We start from the raw sequence: 21,370 nt of genomic DNA, 5'->3' as shown, positions 1-21,370 counted from the left end.
AGCGGAGTAATTCCAAACATATTCTATTTACTTAGATTTAAAAACAAAAATTATAATATTCCCTGCACACGAAACGATTTAAAAGTTCGTTATATTGACAGCACTTTACATGCTTAGGTTAATATATTCCGCAGAACTGTTTGTATATTATTCGGAATCTTATCTTTTGTACAATTACTTACCTATATATCAGTATACTAATTAACTGTACTTTGAATAAACACTGTACATTTGGTATTTTAGTCTTCATGTGAAAAAAAAAACCATTGTTGTCTTTTACTTTTTGTTAATTGACTGCTGTGTAATCGATGGTTCCTGTTGCGCAGGATATAGCCGTTTAACACCTTCCAAGTATGGTATAAAACCGCTAAATGTTCTGTCTTAATTGTCACATTCCCATCAACCACCAAAGTCTTCAGTTCAGAGAAAAATCTTCAAATTCGTACTAAAATGTTGCCTGGAATTTTGTCTGCCGCTCTCCTGACGATTTTGGTGAAGAACGCTACGGTAAGTGATATGAGAGAAGATACTACTCTCTTTATTTGTCTCTTAATCACATTTTAATAAAACTCCAGATTTGTTCTTCATTGCTTGCTGTACAAAGCCGGGAATTGGGACAACCAAAACTAGATGCCGGAATTTATTTGCGGTTTTACTCAACATCCCGTGCCCGGTCGGTTTTAGTGCACATAACCACAACATAAAAGACAATTGCAAAATGACAGCAAAAATACAATCGGTGACCTTATTGCTGAATAGCAATTTCTTCCAAGCAACCTTAATGCGTAATTATTTAAATTCACAGAAATACATGGCGGTGTAATAGGTGCTTTAATTGCATATAAATAGGAACATAAAATAAAAATAAACAAATTTATACCTCTATATTTTACCATTATACAAACATATATGATTTTAGGCCATAACCGACGACCAGAGGGCCCAAATCCAGGCGAAGTTTCTGCAAGTAGGCGCGGAATGTCTGAAGGACCATACTCTATCTGTAGATGACATATCTGCCTTTAAGAACAAGAAGTTCCCCGACAGCGAGAATGCTCCATGTTTCACTGCCTGTATCTTCAAAAAAGTGGGAATTGTAAGTAGAAATAATAAGAAAATATTAAATAATTTATTAAAACCCATGGGGCTCTGTGGCGGCTCAATAGTAACGCTGATACCAGGGTCGATGAGGTTGGTCATCTTACAAGCCACACCACAGAAGAAGAATAATATATTACTTATTTAATATATAAGCCAAAAAGGTCCTATTTCTCAGTATGCTTTGGAAATTATCAAATAAACTCTATGTTTAAGGTGTTAAATTACTGTTGTAGCTCATGTTGTACAATATTTTTTCAGATTGATGATGACGGAAACCTATCACAATCCAACACACTGGAACACGCGAAGAAAATCTTTGAAGACGAGGAAGATCTTAAGACAATTGAAGAATTCCTCACTACTTGCGCTAAAGGTAAGTTGCTTAGGAAATATTTACAAAGATACAATGTTGCTGTGGACTAAAGGAAGTGAATCGTCGGTTGAAGTTTAACATAGGAGAAATCTTGCTTAAAAAAAGTAAGTACTGTTATACGGGAGATTAAAATACGATAGGACACAGTTCATCACTTTTATTATTCGTGTTCTTACTATAATACACCACATTAAGTAGATAAGTCAAATAGAAAACAATATTGTGCTAGGTGCACGGCGCCATCGACACTCTTTTGTCAAAAGATATGATCTATTTTAAAAATTGCTCTTAGGTTGGTATTAATAAAACAATCTCAGCTGAGACTGCCCTCAAGATCATGCTCAAATCCCTGTTTTTATGTAAGAACTGTCACATTGACTTGATCTTGAGGACAGTCTCGAAGCTGAGATCAATTTATTAATACCACCCTTAGAATAACACGCCTGCTAGCCCGGATGATGTGCCTCGAACAGCAGAATATAACTTCAACCCGACAACTACCCATATCTACCAGCTATCCACAATAATGAGTAATTTCCAGATGCCAAAAACTCAAAATATTTTGGTTTGATGACAGGACTACTTATTATTTCTTATTATATTGCGTAACAGAAATCTATGTAGGTATAAAGTGCGTGAATTTTTGTTTTCAGTGAACGATGAAGAAGTAAGCGACGACGATAAGAAATGCGCCCGATCCAAACTGGCGTACACTTGCCTTATTGAAAATGCTGACAAGGTAACACACTTTATTTATTAACAGTACAGTAGCGTAGATCCCTGCAGAAACCTCCTAATTTTATTTGTCATTTTCTTATCCACCGAAAAGGAAAGGGACTTAATTAAGGGACGGACGGAAGTTAATTTTAAAATGAACGAATAACTCGGGTGAGTAAAATTGGCATCTCGCTGATATGCAATCCGTTTGACGAGCTGTCAACTTAATTCCGTTGGGTTATTAGCCAATACCGTGTGTTACATAATGAGCCTCTTGAGCCTCTTGACTACGCGTCCCTTTCTTTTTCAGCGGATAAATAATTACAAAAAAAATAAAATAAAATAGATGGTTTGTACTGAAACCAGCACCATTGTACGAACCTATGTGTCTTAAATCTACTATAGCAGATTCAACTAATTTCAATCAAAGAGACAATTTCATTTAAACTAGATACTGTCAGATATGTATGTACATTAAGGAAACAAACAACATAAGATCACGATCCCAATTGGGGTAGTCAGTGGTACATCCATCGCAAGATGAACTGAGTAGCCACACCTCACCGAGCTTTCGTTTAGACTAACGTATATGTGGTGAGCCGTATCACCGTCTATATTGGTCAAGTCAACAGTGTTAGTTATAACTGATCTTAAGATAAATTAATAACTCATTGCTGCACATTAAGATAAAGTTAAAAAAAATATAGCTAATTGGAAACCGGCGTGCGTGTATGAAACGATTGATTCTTCTTCTTCTTCTATCGTGTGGGTTATGAGGTAGAGTACCAACCTCATCAGCCCTGGTGTCAGGGTTACTTTTGAGCCGCCAAGGCCCCTGACATGGCTCATGTAACGACTACTTAACCGGAACCAACGGCTTAACGTGCCTTCCGAAGCACGGATCATCTTACTTTTTGGACAATCAGGTGATCAGCCTGTAATGTCCTAACCAAACTAGGGATCACAATGTGATTTTTGTGATATGTCCCCACCGGGATTCGAATCCGGGACCTCCAGATCGCGAGCCCAACGCACAACCACTGGACCACAGAGGCCGTCAAAACGATTGATGAATGTGGAAGAAGCAAAAGATCATAATCACTGCTTACCCCGGTAGTAAGTAGGCGTTTACGTTTGTATGTAGCAATTTGTAAATATTTGATAAGTTTTCCAAACACAAACAAAAATGTAGTCTAATAAGATAAATCAATATCTTTTCATGATAATAATAACCATTACGGTAAATAGAGGACTAAGTATGTACGCTATATAATGAAGCTTGATATTAATTTTATGACTATTTCAGTTCGGCTTCAACATTGACTTCTAAATCAACCAGAGGCGACAGAATACGAGTACGAAACTGATAGAACTGGCGACGAACCTGCATCACCCACCTGGCATAAATATAATTGGATTGTGGACATTATCTTAGATTTAAGTTAAATATTGTTATTATTAATTAATAAATGAGCACTTATAAAACGTATTTACTTGTTTCTCTTCACTTCCTTGGAATGTGTCATAATAACTAAAGCATCATCTTATAGTGACAAACTTCGTAAGTGCATTTTTGTAAAATCACATTTTGATGCGATTTTCTTTGATACTAAGTATTTAGATAAATCCACACAAACATTTCAGCACAAAATAGGTACATACAATCTTTCTTCATATATTTTATTAAGATATGTGACACTACATAGACGGTCCTGGCGTTCACAAATTGTTTTATTCCGGATAAAAATTGACACATACATACATAAACTCACACCTACTTCCCACTCGGGTAGAAATTGTGACTAAGATTTTTTTTTTGCCTAGTTTAAAAGTCGGTGTAGCATTTTCCATTCCAGTCTATCAAAGGCCAATTCCTTGACTTCCCTATAAGACACGACGTTAACCTTTTCTTTAATCTGTTCCATGTAAGCTCTTCTTGGTCTTCCCCTTCCTCTCTTTCCTTCTAGCTTTCCTTCTATGATGTTGCCTCTGCAACTGTTGAGTTCTTTACTCGTATCCGACAAGAGCGTGGCTCTTAAATTGATGATGAGTTTAAAAGTAGCGTGGTTATTGCGACCATATTAACATCACAATGTGACTTTTCAAAAATACGCTTACACGAAAGCCTACAATTGCATCATGGAATAGAAGAGAGGTCAGGAAGACAATTTCTTCTATTCCGTGGGTTGCATAGTTTATTCCAATTCTAGCGGATCAAAGTTAATTTTATTTTAATCTGACAGGTCTGAAAATAGTGCCGTCCTTCATTTATAATTAGTGCAAGAATGAGACAGAGCTAGTTTTAGAATTGTCCAGCTAAATTAAAATTAAGCATGTGTCTGCCAATGTGCCATCGGCATCAATGTCCATGCCAACTCTTTCTCTTTGCAAGATTAAACACTATTTTGTAGTGTTTATTAATTACTATTATTGATGGTAGGGTTGGCAGAGGAAGACCGAGAAGGACTTACGATGACCAAATTGGAGATGTCCTTAGAAAAGGTTTAATACGACCTACTCTGAACCAGCGTACGTGTATGAAGCGATTGATGAATGTGAAGGAAGCAAGAGAAGTGTGTCAGGATCGAAGCAAAAGGAATTCTATAGTCTCTGCTTACCCCGGTGGGAAGGCGTGAGTTTGTGTATGTATGTATTAATTACTATTATGAGAGTCAAGATTCCCAACAGGATAAAGAACTAAATCATGTATAAGATCTTGATTCGTTTTAACCAGTTAAATCACGATAACCTTTTTTGACGTGATTTATTGTAGATTAGCCTCGGCCACTGTTAAGGAATTTTTCGCGCGTCGACTTGTAATTTGCTTATTGATTCACTTTGATATATACTTAGGTACTTTATTATTTTAGGATAAAAAATCTGCTGCTTCAAATCAAAATTGTTTACTGAATTTCTTATTATCTTCTCATGCTGATGGTGTCGATACCGACAGCGTCGGCGTGGTTGAGGCCGTTCCTTATTCAGCGCTTATCACCATCTGCCCACTCAGACGATGCCATAGGCCGAGGTTCTCGCCCAACTGGGCACCCTCACGTCAAATTATCAGCAATAGCTACATAGAGTTAAATATCTCTAACAGGGTTTAATTTAATGATGGCTCGTGGCCAGTTAGTTGTGATTCTATGACAAAAAATATAACTGAAGCTTCTTAATTATATATTTATTTTGTAATCAAACAATAAACTTAACAAAGAGTCCACAATCCAATTTTATGATAACTAATACTAATTTGTATGGAGGTAATCTTCGAGGTAGATAATATAAAATATCAATTGCAAATGTCGATTATATTCTAGAAGGTCTTGTTAGAAGTCCATGTCAAATCCAAACTGAAACAAACAAAAAATATTTATTTAATATATCCACTATATGACCTCTTCAAGGCACATCATTCTGGGTGGCAGGCGCGTTGTACTATTTCATCATCACTAATATAAGAGCCATGCTCACGAGGGTTAAAATGGCCACATCAAAGCAATTCGTCTAAAATAGCAATATTGCTATTTGGCATTTGTTTGCATCGTGCACATAATTTTATATTTCTTTTCTTCCCTTGTCGGCGCAGTATTCTCCTAGCTACTTTTTTAGGGAAAAATAGGGCAGTGGTTTCCCTCTTGCCTCATGCGAGTGGTGTGGCGCCCAGAGTAGTCTATTTCAAAGCCGTACTAGGACTCCTGACCTCCGCCTCTGAATAGTACTGACAGTTACTACTGCCCTCTGTCAGGTTCCAGGTTACAGTCCATGTGCCCTTGCCCTTTCCCTGCTTTGCCGTACCAATGGCTCCCATCTCCGCCTCTGCAACCGTTGAGGTCTTCACCCGTATCCCTTGGCAAGGGTTTTCTACGTTATACCCCATAGGTCTGGTCTGATCTGGTCCGTAGGTTGTATATTGGTGTGGTTAGCTATACTACCATTACGTAGATATTTTAGGGAGCCTATAGATAATATGTTATGGATGCACGGGTGCCTTCGGCACTCTCTCCCAACGTCTAATAGTTAGTTATAAATATGACAATCATATTTATAATAACTTACATCTACACTGGCATGCAAACCTAACTACTTACTACACTTTTAAAAATATATTAACTTTTTAAGTACAGAATATAAACTGTCGAAATAAATGGACTCTAAACGCAACTATCGTATAGTTTGATAGTTACAAAGAAAGCTGATAATATTATCTATATTTTTATTTTCATTTTAATCTCAACTTCTATCGTTAAGAAATAAACATAAAAGTATAGTACTCAGTTTTGTAAGCCAGTGTATTACACTAGTTTACTTACTTTAGAAGCGTTTTCTACCAAGCACGTGAAGGCGAGCTTAGCACGATCGCATCCCTTAATACCGGCTTCACTCAGGTCCTGGTCGTTCACTGTAAACATGAGACGGATTTCATCAGAAAGGTGGTAGAGGAGTCTCCAAACCCCCTTCGTTTGATTGAAGGAAAGTCCACAGGCTTATAGGCAGGCTAACAGTGAGATGTACGTATACTTATAGGTATACAGTTTACTTTTCATTCATTAAAAGAGAAAGATGTATAGATAAGTTACAGATTTTGCAGGTTAATGGTAAGCGCCACCTCACTGCACCAGCATGGTTTTGTCCGGATACAAATTTAATGCCATCTGAGGCAAATCCTAGAGAGTAGGCCCTCTCTATGTGTCTAGGCCTTTATAAAGAAGCTTACCTGAAGAGCAGGTCTTAATGAACTTCTCGACGTTGGAGAGATGTTCGTCAGAGTTGAACACCTGCATGGCGTTCTGTTTTGCACCTTCAGACGTCAACTTGCCCATGTCATCCATCTGAAAATAATGACTTGTTAGGTTATTTTATTTACGTTGTTTTAAGTTTACGCGGTTATTATCATAATTAAAACACATAATAACGGGTTCTTACCGCGTTTAAATGGGGATATGAGACTACCGATATTTCGACACTGTTGCATATCCCCATTTAAACGCGGTAAGAACCCGTTATTATGTGTTTTAATTATTTTATTTACGCTACGCGTAAAACGGGAAAGGTGCTCTGATCTTCCGTATTGTAACTCGTGATGTTCTCTGTAGAAAATTACGAGTTACAATACAAATACAAAATACAAATATACTTTTTTGCACCAAAATAAAAAGAAATAATTACAAAAGACTCTTAACTAGGTACACTAGATACGAAAATGCAATCATTTTTGTTGTTTTAATACCTAGTACTAGTTACGTAGTACCTACATCCATTATAAGTATATTATTAGACTTGTATTAGGCACAAAGCCGTATCTTACATTACTGACATAAATAACATGGAACATTATTTTTTGATCTCTTATGTCAGTAACCCTGTTTTCAGAGTAATCACGAACGATACACTAACTGCTTACACAAGAAAAATACCAATTAACTTAATTGTCACTTACAATGCCAATCTTCTTGAATAGGCACTCGGCGAAGCACTTCGCGTTCTGTCCGTCAGGCAACATTTTCTTCCTCAGAGTTCGTATCTCTGAGAAGGACAGAGGATGATCCTTTAGACAGCCCACGCCTCCTGACAGGAACTTTGCTTGAATCGTTGCTTTCTGGGCATCATCTAACGCCTGGAATTATACAATATTACATCTACATTTGCTATACCAAAAAGTCTAACGGAAAGTGCAATATAAAAATATATTTAATACTTATTATTTACATACAGGGTGTTAGTAACATCGTAACTAATACTGAGGGGGATGATTCAGACCATGATTCTGAGTTGATATCAAGACGATTTTCCTGCCGGAAAATTCATTAAATTTTTAAATTACTTTTGCGACGGAAAATTCCACTTGATATCAGCTTAGAATCATGGCCTGAATACCTCAAAGGTTTCGTTACGATGTCATTAACAACCTGTACTTATACAAAATCAAACAACATTAAGTACAGAGCTTTCACAGCGATTAGAGTTTATACAGTTGGTACCCATATAAATGCTCTTGCGCCTGCAATAACGTATTTTTTTTTAATGAAGATATTTTTGTAAGTATAGTACTGTGTAAGTAGCGAACATTGTTCTTTTTTTCTATTCGTTTCTGACCCTGACGAATGTCCATTGTTTGACACATTATTAAAATCACTAACAGTAATGAGAATAAATAAAAATGAAAACTTACCAAAACGTTACTTTCAACAATGAAAACCAAAGCAACAGTTACACACAGGAACTTCATGATGAACCTGTCTTCTGTCTGTATTGATCAGTATTGATTAATCCTTACCTATAAAGTGGTTTTATATCTGTTACCACTATGACCAGACCTTGGATTACCATAGGAACCACGCTCGGAATTCCCTGTGTCAAGGCATTGGTTCCAACAGTGGAACGAATTCGTTGGTGATTTGGCTACGCACATCTATAGCATGTCGAGTTTTTACTGCCGTGTACTTAGTCAATTTGCGGATGGTCATATCCATCTAAGGATTGTGTGACAAAAGTGATTCCAGGTTGCATTTTTGTGGCTCTGTTTATTGATTGTTGTGGTAATTTAATGTATATTATCTGCATAATTACATACATTTAGTAATAATTGTAGCTATAAGCTAATTTGTTGTAGGCACAAGACGCAACTTCTGTGTATTCACATATTTTATTTTATTTTTAATTAATGATGGTCTTATCTACTGTTTAGAAATTATATACTTACTTAAGTAATTCTACTTGCTTACCTAAACTTAATCTCGTAATTCCTATAAGTAGATAAGTAAATTAATTCTACAAGAACAATTATTTTATTATTATTATTTATTTTTTATTTATTTATTATTATTATTTGTAGTTAATGTAATGTCTTGAACATAAATAAAGATTTTATCTATCTATCTATTTAATCAAATATCAGACCAAAAATATATTCGAATATTTATTTATATTGTTGTTGAGTAGAACTTTTTGATTAGAATTAAAAGAATAAACCTTATAAATAATTAAAAACTTAATAATAATGGTTCTAGATAGTATATTTCTGTCCTTTTTATGCTGCTTTTTTCATTTAATAGCTATCATCGAGAGTAATCTTCGCATTCCTTTAGACTGACCAGAACTGTAAATAAAAAAACATTAAGTATATTACTTATCAATTTATAAGTTAGTAATAATTATAGGTCTGACTTTGTAGGTACATACTAAGTACGTGGTATTAGTTACAACTTGTTCTTCTTCTCTCGTGTGGGTTGTGAGGTGAAATACCAACCTCATACACCCTGGTGTCAAGGTTATTAGTGTTATTACTGAGCCAAAGGCCACTGACATGACTCATGTAACGACTACATACTTACGTCACCCTAGTTCATATTAAGCCGCAAAAGGCCGGTGACTTGGCTCATAATAACGACTACATACTTAACTAGTAGCACCTAGTTGATTGACATATTGGCAAAACAAATAAAACATTCCGAAGTACATCCGACTATTAAACGTCTTCAGGCCTTACACCCAGAGGACCCAGGCCTCCAAAAACTTACCACAATAGATTTAGAGCACTGTACTGCATTCTTTCGTAAAAATAACACACTCACTCACTCACTCACTCACTCACTCACTTACTTACTCACTTCTTTTATGTCAGGATATCTCTATTTTTCGATGTTTTTGTCTGAATGATGAAATGAAGAAAGTACAATATTACCTTGTCCTTACTCTTTTTCAAGCAGATTGCCAGAAGCTTTGCTCTTTCACATCCAGTTTTGTCTTTGCTCACATCCTCTGAGTTCACTGAAATAAACGGGTACCAATATTGGCACCGTATAATCGATAATTTTACAGATCTATGCAAAATATATTGCAACAGACGAGATATCAGAGCTCCTAGTCAAGATGCATTCGCTTTAACGCTTCTGTTCGCTCTCGCCGACGTGTGACTCAACACAGGTGATAATTGGCTACCCTTTTCCGTCATTTTTTAAATAATCGAGATAAATCGAAACAGATACTTCCAAGAATTCAGATCGGTTAAGTTTATCATTTTATTCTCAAAGAAGCTAAAAATAAAAGCTGGAATAAGAGGGATTTTGTAGTGCATAGTATGTCAGAGGTATTATTATATACCGGACTTATTTCGGATCAGAAGTATCATTTTTATAATTAACCGTGGTCCGGTCAACTGTACTACCCGACTGTACCTAGGAAAAAAAGGGGTCATGTCATTTTATTTTTATTAGTCTTTTATTATTATCAGTATCCAAGACTACTCCACTACTAATTGGCTGATGTTTGAGCCACTTGCTCTATCTTTTATATTTCGATTAATAAGCCTAGCTACCCAAGGGAAACGCACCAAAAAGACTTTATTCATTTAAAAAACAAATAATTAAAACCTTTTTACTCTTGCTTGTGTGAACCCCGAACGGTGGTATTGACTTTTGTTCGTGTTTTTTTTTTTCTGTGCTTCATCCCCACCCTAAAAGGTGTCCTTTCAATAAAACAGAAAAAGCTATCGCTATAAAAAGAATACACCAAAATGAAAAATTAACTATAAACTATAATATTACAATATATCGTATATAAAATGCAATAAAAGCGGTGCGTTATTGATCTAAATGACGGAGGGTATATATTCAAACGACCCTCCGAACTTGACCGAATTTCACTACCTGAAGTGCACGCCTCGGCATTTTCGGTGGCTCTCTTAAGATCAGCTTTATCCGTCAAATACTCCTTATTCTCCTCCAGAGCCTTCTCAACGTCAAACATGCCGTACTCGTCGATCTGGAATAAATTATAAAGATGGCGTCCATGACATAACATAACGTAATCTCACGACTATATCGCAAGACAAACTAAGTACCCACACCTCACCGAGCTTTCCGTTAGACCAACGTGGTGGTGAGCCATATCACCGTCTATAATGATCGAGCCGATCGAGTTAGTGAAAACTGCACTTAAGATTAGTATTAAGTTATGTTTTACTCATCATTATAACTTATTTGATAACTCATTGATGCAAGTCCGGTACAGGAGTTTGAACCGGCACTCCCCGATTAAGAAGCAGGCCGGTGTAGCACAGGACGACACGGGGTCCATGATATGGCGTATTTAAAACTCATTTACTTACTTTTTGGAAAAATCAACAATTACTTACTTTATTAAACATTGTAGAAGTATACAGGCTCTTAGTGACATCGTAACGAAAACTTTGAGAGATGATTCAGGCCATGATTCTGAATTGATTTCAAGTGGAATTTTCCGTCGCAAAGTATGGAACGGAAAATAATTTAACAAAACACTAAAATTTTCGTGAATCAACTCAGAATCATGGTCTGAATCATCCACCTCAGTATTCGATACGATGTCACTAACACTCTGTATAAGATGCAAAAGAGCCAATTAAAAGTTTCCACAAACAAATAAAACATAACACAAACTCATGAATGTAGTCTCAATTGGACTAGTCAGAGATACATCCATCGCAAACAGCTATATAGCTTCCCGCCTATCTCGTTGATCTAACAAAATCGATGAAGTGTAGGCACTTAATTCATTATGCGACGGCTGCAACTCTGTGTCTGGGTACCTATAACCTGGACTATAGTAGAAATATAGTATATTATATTGTGTGTTTAGCTAAGGAAATGATGATGGAAGTACATACCATCCCATTTTTCTTGAAGAAACAGGAGAAAAAGCAAGGATAAATAAACTGGAAATTTTCTTCTTTAATAACACTTTCTTTCAGGCTGTATTCCTTAGCGCACTCAATGATATAAGGCAGCATCTTCTCCTTCATAGACTTGATCGAATCCTTGTCCTTGAAATTTAAAAAGTAATAATTTATTCTTTTTCAGGTCAGAATAACCAACACCGGAAGATGTTGAATAAATAGTCGTTACTTGGATTAAATATACATCTTAAATTCTGAAAGTTAGGTATGTCAGTATAAATGTAAAAAAAATACTTAATGTAAGTAACAATTTTACCAACCTTATAAAATCATCATAATTTGATACGATGTTTATTTCTAAAATACATCTTATCAACAAATGTTATTACCCAAATGTAGATAATTTTAACCATTATGTTCTTTGTTTCCTACAATCCCTACTAAATATCAGTGAACAAGTTTTAAGCAACTATAAAAACTTAAATATTACTTAAGTATAACAAAAATGTATATTACATTTCACTTGCTATCAACTCAGAATCATAGTCCGAATGATTTCCCCAATGTTTTCGTTACGCTGTCACTAACATCCTGTACACTTTGGAAAGTTTTCGTAATTAAGGTTTTTAAGCACGAAAAAATTTAAAGTCTTGTATGATATTACACTTTGGAATTTGCAAAATTTAATTCCGCTTTTCGATAAAATTTAATCAGAAAACACTCACCTTTGCGTTCACAAATACAAGAGCCGCAAATAGAATGAATTTGAACAACGTCATTTTTATATTTGATATCCTGTATCCCCGCACTGTGATGGATGATCAAAAGACCAGCTTTAGGTACCTTATATAGCTAGTTTTTTTTTTACATTTAGTATAACAATAATTGAATCTTTTGTTATGTCCCGTGGTGATGCAAAAAAAAAAAACAGTTTTTGGCGGCGGCAACTATTATGTCGAGTTTAATTCACATTACCACATCCTTCTACAATGGTACCTATTTCGAATGTAATTACCCAGATAATTCCTACAGTTTAACCTAAATTTGTCTGGGTACAAATTGGATCGCTTAGTTCGTTTACTATCGCTTCCCTTAATTTATGGTCGTATTCTAACTCATAATTCCAACTACCTATTTGCATTTTATACTTGTGCTGTTCGGCTCGGTTTGGTCACTCCTTGTCAGCCTTTGTACCCAACTTGGATATGTGAGTGTGCCGGTGTGCAGTTTCGATCATTTCATTTTATTATAATGGTATAATTATAATAAAGAAGTCATAACTTTCAAGCGAGGTTTGTGTCTGTGCCGTACCAACTTGAAACTTTTTTGTTGATATAATTAAGTAAGTACAAGGTATTATTCGTATGACACACTTCACAGAGAACAGGTAAATCTTCACGGCCTCCTTTCAAGGCTTTGTCGTTGTGATCAAGTCATGTTAGGGGCCTTAGGCGGCTTGATGAGGTTGGTAATTCACCTCACAACCCACACGATAGAAGAAGAGATTTGTATTTCATTTCCATTCTCGGGCCTATGAATTACCAGACTATTCAGAGGTGGAGGAGTCCTAGTTCGGCTTTCAAATAGACTACTCTGAGCACCATCAGATAGAGTACTGCGGGCGGAAGGTAAGAGTTTTCCCTAAAAAAGTAGCACGGAGAATGTTACACCGACAAGAGCGTGGCTCTTAAATTAGTGATGATGTTGAACCGGATTATTATTACTAGCCCACTTGACCGTACTGCTGGCCAAAGGTCTCCTCCAGGTCTTTCCACAACTCACGGTCCCGGGCGAACTCCGTCCAGTCCTTCCGGTAACAGTCAAGATCATCACGCCATCTTTTCTAGGGGAGTATGACTATGTTTTAAACCTTTTAAATAATGAATACTCAATTGTTTGGTTGTATGAGCGACCATCTATACTGAATATTCCTTTGTTTCCCTGGGCACTACACCTTGGCACTACCAGTCGAGTCAAGAGAGATTTTTCTTTCCCGTGACACTATAGCACTATAGCAATGGCGGAGGTTCGTGTTGCTCTATGATAGTAATGAATATTGTATGTTGTCTATGATGTATAATGATCGGCGTGGGTTGAAAATCAGTGTTGCTGGGTAAAATTTCACTGTACCCTGGCCTTTTTTGGTGAGCTACGGCACACATATACCTTTATGTTTTCCAACTATATATTAATGTGTGTATATTTTAATGTTGTAAATGTATATATGTGTGTCGTAGGTTTTACCTAAATAAACTTTTTTATTAATATTATTATGTTTGTCATTTTCATATCTCGGGACTATGGAGTCCCGGACTTTTAATGTGACGGGAAAATTAGCAATCCCCTACTTTGATTCGATAGTATCACAATAATACAAACAAACACGAAACGTCCGAACAAACAATCATTTAATCGAAAATCGATACAAAAATATACAAAACAATGTTTTTAAATACATATTATTATTATATTAAGATACTGTACAGAAGGAGAACGTTCTAATAACATAAGTTAAGTGAATACAAACATAAGACTTCAAGAAGCAAGATACATTAAATTTCTGAAGAATTATAATAAAGTATTATATAGGTAATGTTTCTTTCCTTTTCGCAATGCCATTTTCTTCATTCAGCAGATCCTCGATAAATATCCGAATTATCTTAGGGGGATAAGAACTGTAAATAAAGAAAAAATATTATCAATGTATCACAAGATGATATAAACCGGCGAGCATGTATGAAGATTTTCAATTACAATTCTGTAATATCAACCCCAACAATAATATATTATAAAAAAAACGTTGAAAAATATTAATAAAAATGTATAACTTATTGAATTACTTGTTCACTTAATTCATACATACATGAATAATAATTAATTAATTAATTCATAATTAATTTATACATAAATGGGGCTTAAAGGAGTCGCCATACTGTGAATGTGGTCACCCGGATCAAACCATGTCTCACATAGTGAACGAGTGCCCTCTACACCGGTTCCCAGGCGGCGGCAGAGACTTGATTAGGGGAGCTTCAGCTGGATATAATGATCCAATACTACGCAATAATAATACTTAATTCATAATATTTACTTTTTCCGAACTGACACGTGATCTGAAGTCATATTCGCGAAGTGATTCGAAGTAATTATAATGGCTGAAGCCCTAGCCATGTGGAAAATGTCGCTAACGTGTAACCCGAGACGCCTCGCAGTTGCATCGTCATTGACGCAAGGCGTTTATTTAATTTGATTTGTACGATTTATTCGGGTTATACGTTAGAAATTCAAGAAATGGGACCATTTCCCACTTGGCTGGATCTTCTAGATTTCTAGAAAGAATAAGTGGAGAATCAATAATGTTACCTTATCCTTGTTCTTGTGCAGGCAGCTGACCAGTAGCTTCGCCCTTTCACAACCAGCATCGCCGTCGCTCACATCCTCAGAGTTCACTGAAATACAACATTATTTTGTTAATTTTTCTTTTTCTTTCCTCGTTATTATGCCATCAGTCGCTAGACTATTATCAGATCTGGGGGGTTAAAAATGCCACATTGAAGCAATTCATCTAAAAAAGCAATATAAATGCGTACTTATATAAAAGTAAGTGCCCAGTGCAAACAAATGTCAAATTTAACAGCAATATTGCTTTCTTAGATGAATTGCTTCGATATAGCCATTTTAAAACCCCTGTTCTGTTATTGTCACTGTTTTAGATCAATACAGCCAGCACTGCATTGTCTATTAGTCCGTAAGTGCATTCGCACGTTTCAGTCTTTTTCTGCACCAAGAGAATAGGAGGGAGTTGGCTAAAGGATTAGGATGGTAGTTTTGTTAATAGACATAACTAAAGCGAAAAACCAAAAACTTGGGCGGAAGGCAAGAGAAGAGAAGAGGCAAACCATTCCCCTATATTTCCTTAAAAAAGTAGCATGGAGAAAAAGCTACACCTAAATTAGTGATTATGAGACATAACTAACGCTTTTTTAATTATGCATGAAATGAACGGCTTCTAAATAAATCCTCAAATAAGTATATAGGTAAGTATGGGAAAAGTCATCAGAAATTTGCAACCATGTTTGGTATTTATAAAAATAAATAAGGTAAGGACTTGGCTACAGAAATGAGAAGCGCTAACCGTTCTCATGTGGTAGAAAATTTAAGATAATAGGTCTTATAGTGCTAGGTAAGAGCAAGCCTCAGGGCGTGGCCTGAAACGATCGTGTTGGAGATAAGTGGCCGGGTGCTAGCCGATATCCACAAGTGGTGAAGCAGCGGACTTGCACCAATGAGTTATTCATATAAATTAAAAATGTGCAGTTGTCACTAACACAGTTGGCTCGACCATTACAGACGGCGATACGACTCACCAACTATCGTGTAGGTCTAACAAAAAGCTCGGTGAGGTGTGGGTACCTAGTTCTTGCGAAGGACGTACCTCTGACTACCCGAACTCGGATATAGTTGTGAGTTTATGTTATGTACCTGAAACGCACGCCTCAACCACTTCGCTAGCGCTCTTAAGATCGGCTTCATCAGTTAGATGTTCCTTGGTCTTCTCCAGTGATTTCTCAGGATCAAACTTGCCGTCCTCACCGATCTGGAATCAATGGGCAATTTAAATTAGGTTGAGAATTTGCGGATGTACTTCTTGAGCTGAATTCAGAGCAATGTGTATTGTATGTATAGCCGCCGTCCGCATACCTGCGCATATAGGCCGCAGAGTTATAAAACGAGTAGCCTGGTCAAACTAAAGTGGTTCAGGACAATTGCAAGCCTAACTACTTCCATGCGAAAAATAAACTTACTCCTTTTCCTAATGCGGTGGGCATTGTCACAAGTAACTAAGTAACCAAGGCCTCCAGATGGTTAGAATGAACTAATGATGATCCAAATGGAGACTTTAATTAAATGTGACTTTTTTGTCTCAGATGGCATTAACTACTGGGCCGGACAAATCGGCAGCGCCAAGGGCTCTCACCCGGCATAAAAAATTAAGGCAACTGGCATGACATTGCTCAGTTGGGGGCGAATCTTGGCTCAGAGCGTCATCTGAAAGTTTTTATATTTGAAACAATCAGTCGACCATTGGGAGCTGATACTGCCGATAGCTATATACACTGAATGAGGGAAATCGTTACGTCGACGGGATCGGTATCGGGTCCGAAGTGTTTATTGTCGCGAGCTGATTGGCCGCTTCTATGACTGGAGTAATCGAGCCGTCAGGGTCATATATAACATATTTCTGATGTCGAATGGTGACAGACGATCAACCCATCCCTTAGAGAGCAGCTTTAGCGTTCTATGTGTCCAGCTTCTGAAATTACCTCAAGATGAAAGTACATACCATGCCAATTTTCTTGAAGACACAGGCGAAGAAGCAGGAGTCGATGGCATCTATATTGTCATCCTGCTTGGCCTTCTTGAGCTCACCGTCAGCAAGGCCGAACTCCTTGCTGCACTCCGTGATGTGTGGCAACAGCTTCTCGTAGAGAGCCTCCATCTTATCCTTGCTCATAGCCTTGCAATTTAAGAAGACAAACACTTAGATAATGTAAAAATAAAAGTTAGTCAAATGATTCGGTCCCAACTTAAAAGTTAGTTTTAAAAAAGCCGGTATCCGTGTATCAGTGTAACTCTTCCTTTATATTTAAATACATACATAAAAACATCCAAGTTTAAAATAACATAAACAGCCTATATACGTCCCACTGCTAGGCACAGGCGTCCCCTCAATCAACCCAAGGGGGTATGGAGCATACTCCGCTACACTGCTCCACTGCGGGTTGATGGAAGTTTTTTTTACGGCTAATAGACCAACGGCTTAACGTGACGTCCGAAGCACGCATTCATATTACTTTTTTGGTCAATCAAGTGATTCAAGCCTGCAACGTCCTTACCAAACAAAGGACAGTCTCACAAAGTGATTTCGACAATATCCTCATCGGGATTCGAACCCGGACCTCTAGATCGTGAGTCTAACGCTCTAACCACTAGACTACGAAGCCAAGCTTAAAATATATATCTGTTTACTGGATACTAAAGCATATTTTTATAATAAATTAGCTACTAATTCGATCTATCTTTTGATCAGTTTCTATTTGTATCGGTAACATTTATCATAATTGTAAAAAAGTATACTGAACTATTCTATTATTCTTAAATTGGCGGTAGCTAAAGAGTTAGGGATGCATTGCATAATATAAGATGATGCAATATTCAGCTTGCCTATTCCTTAAAAAAAGTTTTAAAATCTTTTATTTTTCCACTTATTATTACACATTATTCCACTTTCTTTTTTCTACATAAATTAGTAATTGAAAAACACTCACCTCCGCGCTAACGAGCACCAGGGCTGCGCACAAAACGAATTTCAACATCGTCATTTTTATTTAGTTTAAAGTTAAAATATTATATTTATATCAAGACGTGGATATCCTGTACCTCCGCACTGCGATGTATGGCCGGAAGACCAGCCTTACATTATATATACCAACCGAGCTAAGCTTAACTAGTTTTTTTTTACATATAACAAGCGTCGTTAAGTAATTTTATTCTCTTGTTATCTCGGCTGGTATAAGTTCAGTGAATAAAAACGGCTAATTTGGACGGCAGCTATTATGTCGGGTTTGACTCACATTATTACCTCCCGCAATGTTATTTCGATTGTTATCACCGAGGTAATACCTGAAGTTCTTCACTGATATGTCTTTTAGATTGTAAACCTATTTTTTTCGCTGAGGGATGTATTAATCCATACTATATACTATAAAAGTATAAAAAGAAATGGGACTGGGCTGGACATGTTGCCCGAATGCCCGATGAACTCTGGACCAAAAAAGCTACAGAGTGGGTTCCTGCAAATGCTGCCAGACGTCGGGGAAGGCCACGAAAAAGATGGCGCGACGAGTTGGACCGCTTTTCGAAACGGTGGCACGAACAAGCTGGGGACAGGGAGGAGTGGAAGAAGGGAAGAGAGGCCTTTGCCCTGCAGTGGGACATTGCGGGCTATTGATAATAATAATATACTTACGAAAGTATGTGTGTCAGTCTTTCACGGCAAAACAAAGCAACGAATTGACGTGATTCATTAAAATTTCTGTAGAGATAGTTGAAGTTCTAATCTCTCACTTCCTTAAAATGGTGGGTTATCCCAATACGGATATGGTGGATACGGCCGGCACATAAAAAATCTCCTTAACTGTTTACTTATTGTATCAACCACAGAAACAGATAAGGAAGATTTTTCAGTTTCGAATTCATCTTTCGAGTTAAGTATACTTTAAGTAAAATGTGAAAACATCACCACTACAAATGACATCTACTTAAATGAATAAATAAATCATGACTGTTATTTTAGTTCCAGTAGTATAACTATAGGTAATGATCATCATCACCTTGATGTCTCGTGGTAAGAACATCTAATAACTTTGAAAAGTTAGTTTTTATCTTGGTGTTCAATATCCAAATTAATATTATTTTTTCTTCCCATGCAGTTCCAGCTAAGATATAACAAAATTCGATATACTTATTACATTCCTTCTACATCTGTAGGGTATCTTTTGGTTTAGACAGTATCATAAATCGTGAATCAACATATAATACCCATACCCATGGCCTAAGTCACGATAGCTAGTTTTGTGTTTGGAACCTTTTTGGAACCAAACTAGTTTTTCGAACTAAAAATACCTAATTGGGTATTTGACTGCGTCAAAGATAAATTACAAAATGCTAATCTAGAAATAGAAGCAAGTCTACGCTGATCGAAACTCAATATCATTTTACTTTTCAACTTAAGTACTTTCAAATTAAGCAGAATTAAGCAACAATGAGTACTACGTTTGACAGCTTTTATTGATGACGTCACAGGAGAGTATTTCCATACAACTCCAAAGAAAACTTTCGTTCTGAAAAAAGTAAAAAGTTTCGTAAAAAGTATCTCATTTGACTACGTTGTCAAGTAGCCTATTAATATTTTCCTTGCTCGTATAATAAATAATACCTTTCACAGATTCTGATAGACGACGCGCAGACAATCTTAAAAAACTAAATAGGTACAAAAAATATATGAATAATACTGTGCACCGTAAACTGGACTTTACTCTCGTCCATCATCTGTTAAGGTCATCAATGTTCAGGGTTACATTTCGTCGAGCTTTTCTTATGAACAATATAGGTATTCAAAGTAATTTGGGAATCCCTCATCAGATTTGCAAGTCATTGTAATTTTATAGATCATATAAGATTATGGAGGTTTACGGATTGACGAAACAACGAGAATTTATAAGTCTGACGAATCAGTAGGTACCTATTGTTAGGTTTTCTGTAATTTTGTGCGAATTTGTGTTGCCTTCATATGGCAACACTAGGAGAAAGGGTATAAAAAGGCGTGTTTGTCTTTCATTGGGGTTCTTTTGATTCGAGCACGCATCGAAGGCAGACGTACCATTTTGAACACGTGTACACTTGTGTTTGAGCACGCGTGCGTTTTGGAAATTTAGAGTAAGTAACCAATATACTTATTATTTATTATTTCAATGGTTGTTTTATTTATAGAGCATGTACCTGAGGCAGCTTTATGTATATCCAGGTATGCGTATGTTAGTTAATGATCATGTTACCGTGGTCTTACTACACTATATGGATCCGTGTAATAGCATTTCTTACTGAGATTACGTCGTTCAAAAGTTTCCGTAATAGACATGCGAAATTATAATAATTAATAATCCATAATAGTACTGTTCATAATTACTTTTATTATTACAGGATTTTAACAGCTACTTAACTATGAATTTCTACTTGGACAACTTTCCGTCACATCTTTGAGAACCTCATCTTTAAGCGTTTCAAAACTGAGCCACCAGCTTTTACTTGAAGATAATTTGTTCCTAATTTTTGGACGGTCAGTCTGGCGCTAGCAACCAGGCCAATATTTATTGCTTTCGCCTGTTTAAAGGAATACTAGTGATTGGGACTATTTAGATGGTCGTGGTTTCGGGCAAGCTGGCAAGGGAGGCATAGGTGCAGGCGGTGGTTGCAATGGAGGAGGTGGACGAAGAGGCGGAAAACACGGCGGAGGCCTCTTACCCATTTGTTCTGATACGCGAGCACCCGTATCCGGCATCTGCAACCGAACCCTCCTGACACAGCGCACGTCTTGGCATCTATCAGTGTTCTTCATAAAATTTAACATAGCTTCTGTGGTCCGATCCATTGTTACCCATGAACTAAGATTTTGGGCTCCGATCGGACTGGTTCTCACTTCTCCGCGCGTCACCCGTCTTCTTGTGTGTCTTCTCGGATTGTGATCATATTCTGTGTTAACGTCAGCTGTAGTATCAGCGTAATCTTTTTTCTTTTTATTATATGTATTTTCTACTTTTTTATCTCGATATTGGAGTCTTATATTTTTTGGGGGCAGATCTAGAGGAAACCGAGCTAAGACATCTTTGAAGACACTTTCATCTTTAGCGAAAAGTGCAAAATCACTTAAATTAGGTTTCAGCGTCATGCCACGATTTTGGTATTTT

At 36.7% G+C, this 21,370-nt stretch overlaps 3 protein-coding genes across 3 annotated transcripts; 1 reads left to right on the top strand and 2 right to left on the bottom strand.

Annotated features, from left to right (window-relative positions):
• Positions 1 to 403: 403 nt before the first annotated feature.
• Positions 404 to 3,618, top strand: LOC126372982 (general odorant-binding protein 56a-like). The gene is made up of 5 exons (XM_050018918.1): positions 404 to 507; positions 920 to 1,096; positions 1,360 to 1,474; positions 2,128 to 2,213; positions 3,498 to 3,618. Exons 1-5 carry the CDS (start codon positions 451 to 453, stop codon positions 3,519 to 3,521), a joined length of 459 nt encoding a protein of 152 aa, XP_049874875.1. The 5' UTR covers positions 404 to 450; the 3' UTR covers positions 3,522 to 3,618.
• A 1,832-nt stretch (positions 3,619 to 5,450) lies between these two features.
• Positions 5,451 to 12,849, bottom strand: LOC126373460 (uncharacterized). The gene is made up of 9 exons (XM_050019618.1): positions 12,569 to 12,849; positions 11,835 to 11,990; positions 10,837 to 10,951; positions 9,873 to 9,958; positions 8,361 to 8,435; positions 7,629 to 7,805; positions 6,906 to 7,020; positions 6,502 to 6,590; positions 5,451 to 5,541 (listed from the first exon to the last, which is right to left on the bottom strand). Exons 1-9 carry the CDS (start codon positions 12,620 to 12,622, stop codon positions 5,518 to 5,520), a joined length of 891 nt encoding a protein of 296 aa, XP_049875575.1. The 5' UTR covers positions 12,623 to 12,849; the 3' UTR covers positions 5,451 to 5,517.
• A 1,385-nt stretch (positions 12,850 to 14,234) lies between these two features.
• On the bottom strand, positions 14,235 to 18,330 carry LOC126372984 (uncharacterized). The gene is made up of 5 exons (XM_050018920.1): positions 18,173 to 18,330; positions 17,188 to 17,361; positions 16,326 to 16,440; positions 15,207 to 15,292; positions 14,235 to 14,518 (listed from the first exon to the last, which is right to left on the bottom strand). Exons 1-5 carry the CDS (start codon positions 18,224 to 18,226, stop codon positions 14,504 to 14,506), a joined length of 444 nt encoding a protein of 147 aa, XP_049874877.1. The 5' UTR covers positions 18,227 to 18,330; the 3' UTR covers positions 14,235 to 14,503.
• Between the last annotated feature and the right edge of the window lie 3,040 nt (positions 18,331 to 21,370).

The sequence above is a fragment of the Pectinophora gossypiella genome, chromosome 15 (assembly GCF_024362695.1).
Source record: "Pectinophora gossypiella chromosome 15, ilPecGoss1.1, whole genome shotgun sequence".
Lineage (NCBI taxonomy): Eukaryota > Metazoa > Arthropoda > Insecta > Lepidoptera > Gelechiidae > Pectinophora > Pectinophora gossypiella.
Note: the sequence above shows the minus strand (reverse complement) of the source record. Positions and strands in the feature narration are given on the sequence as shown.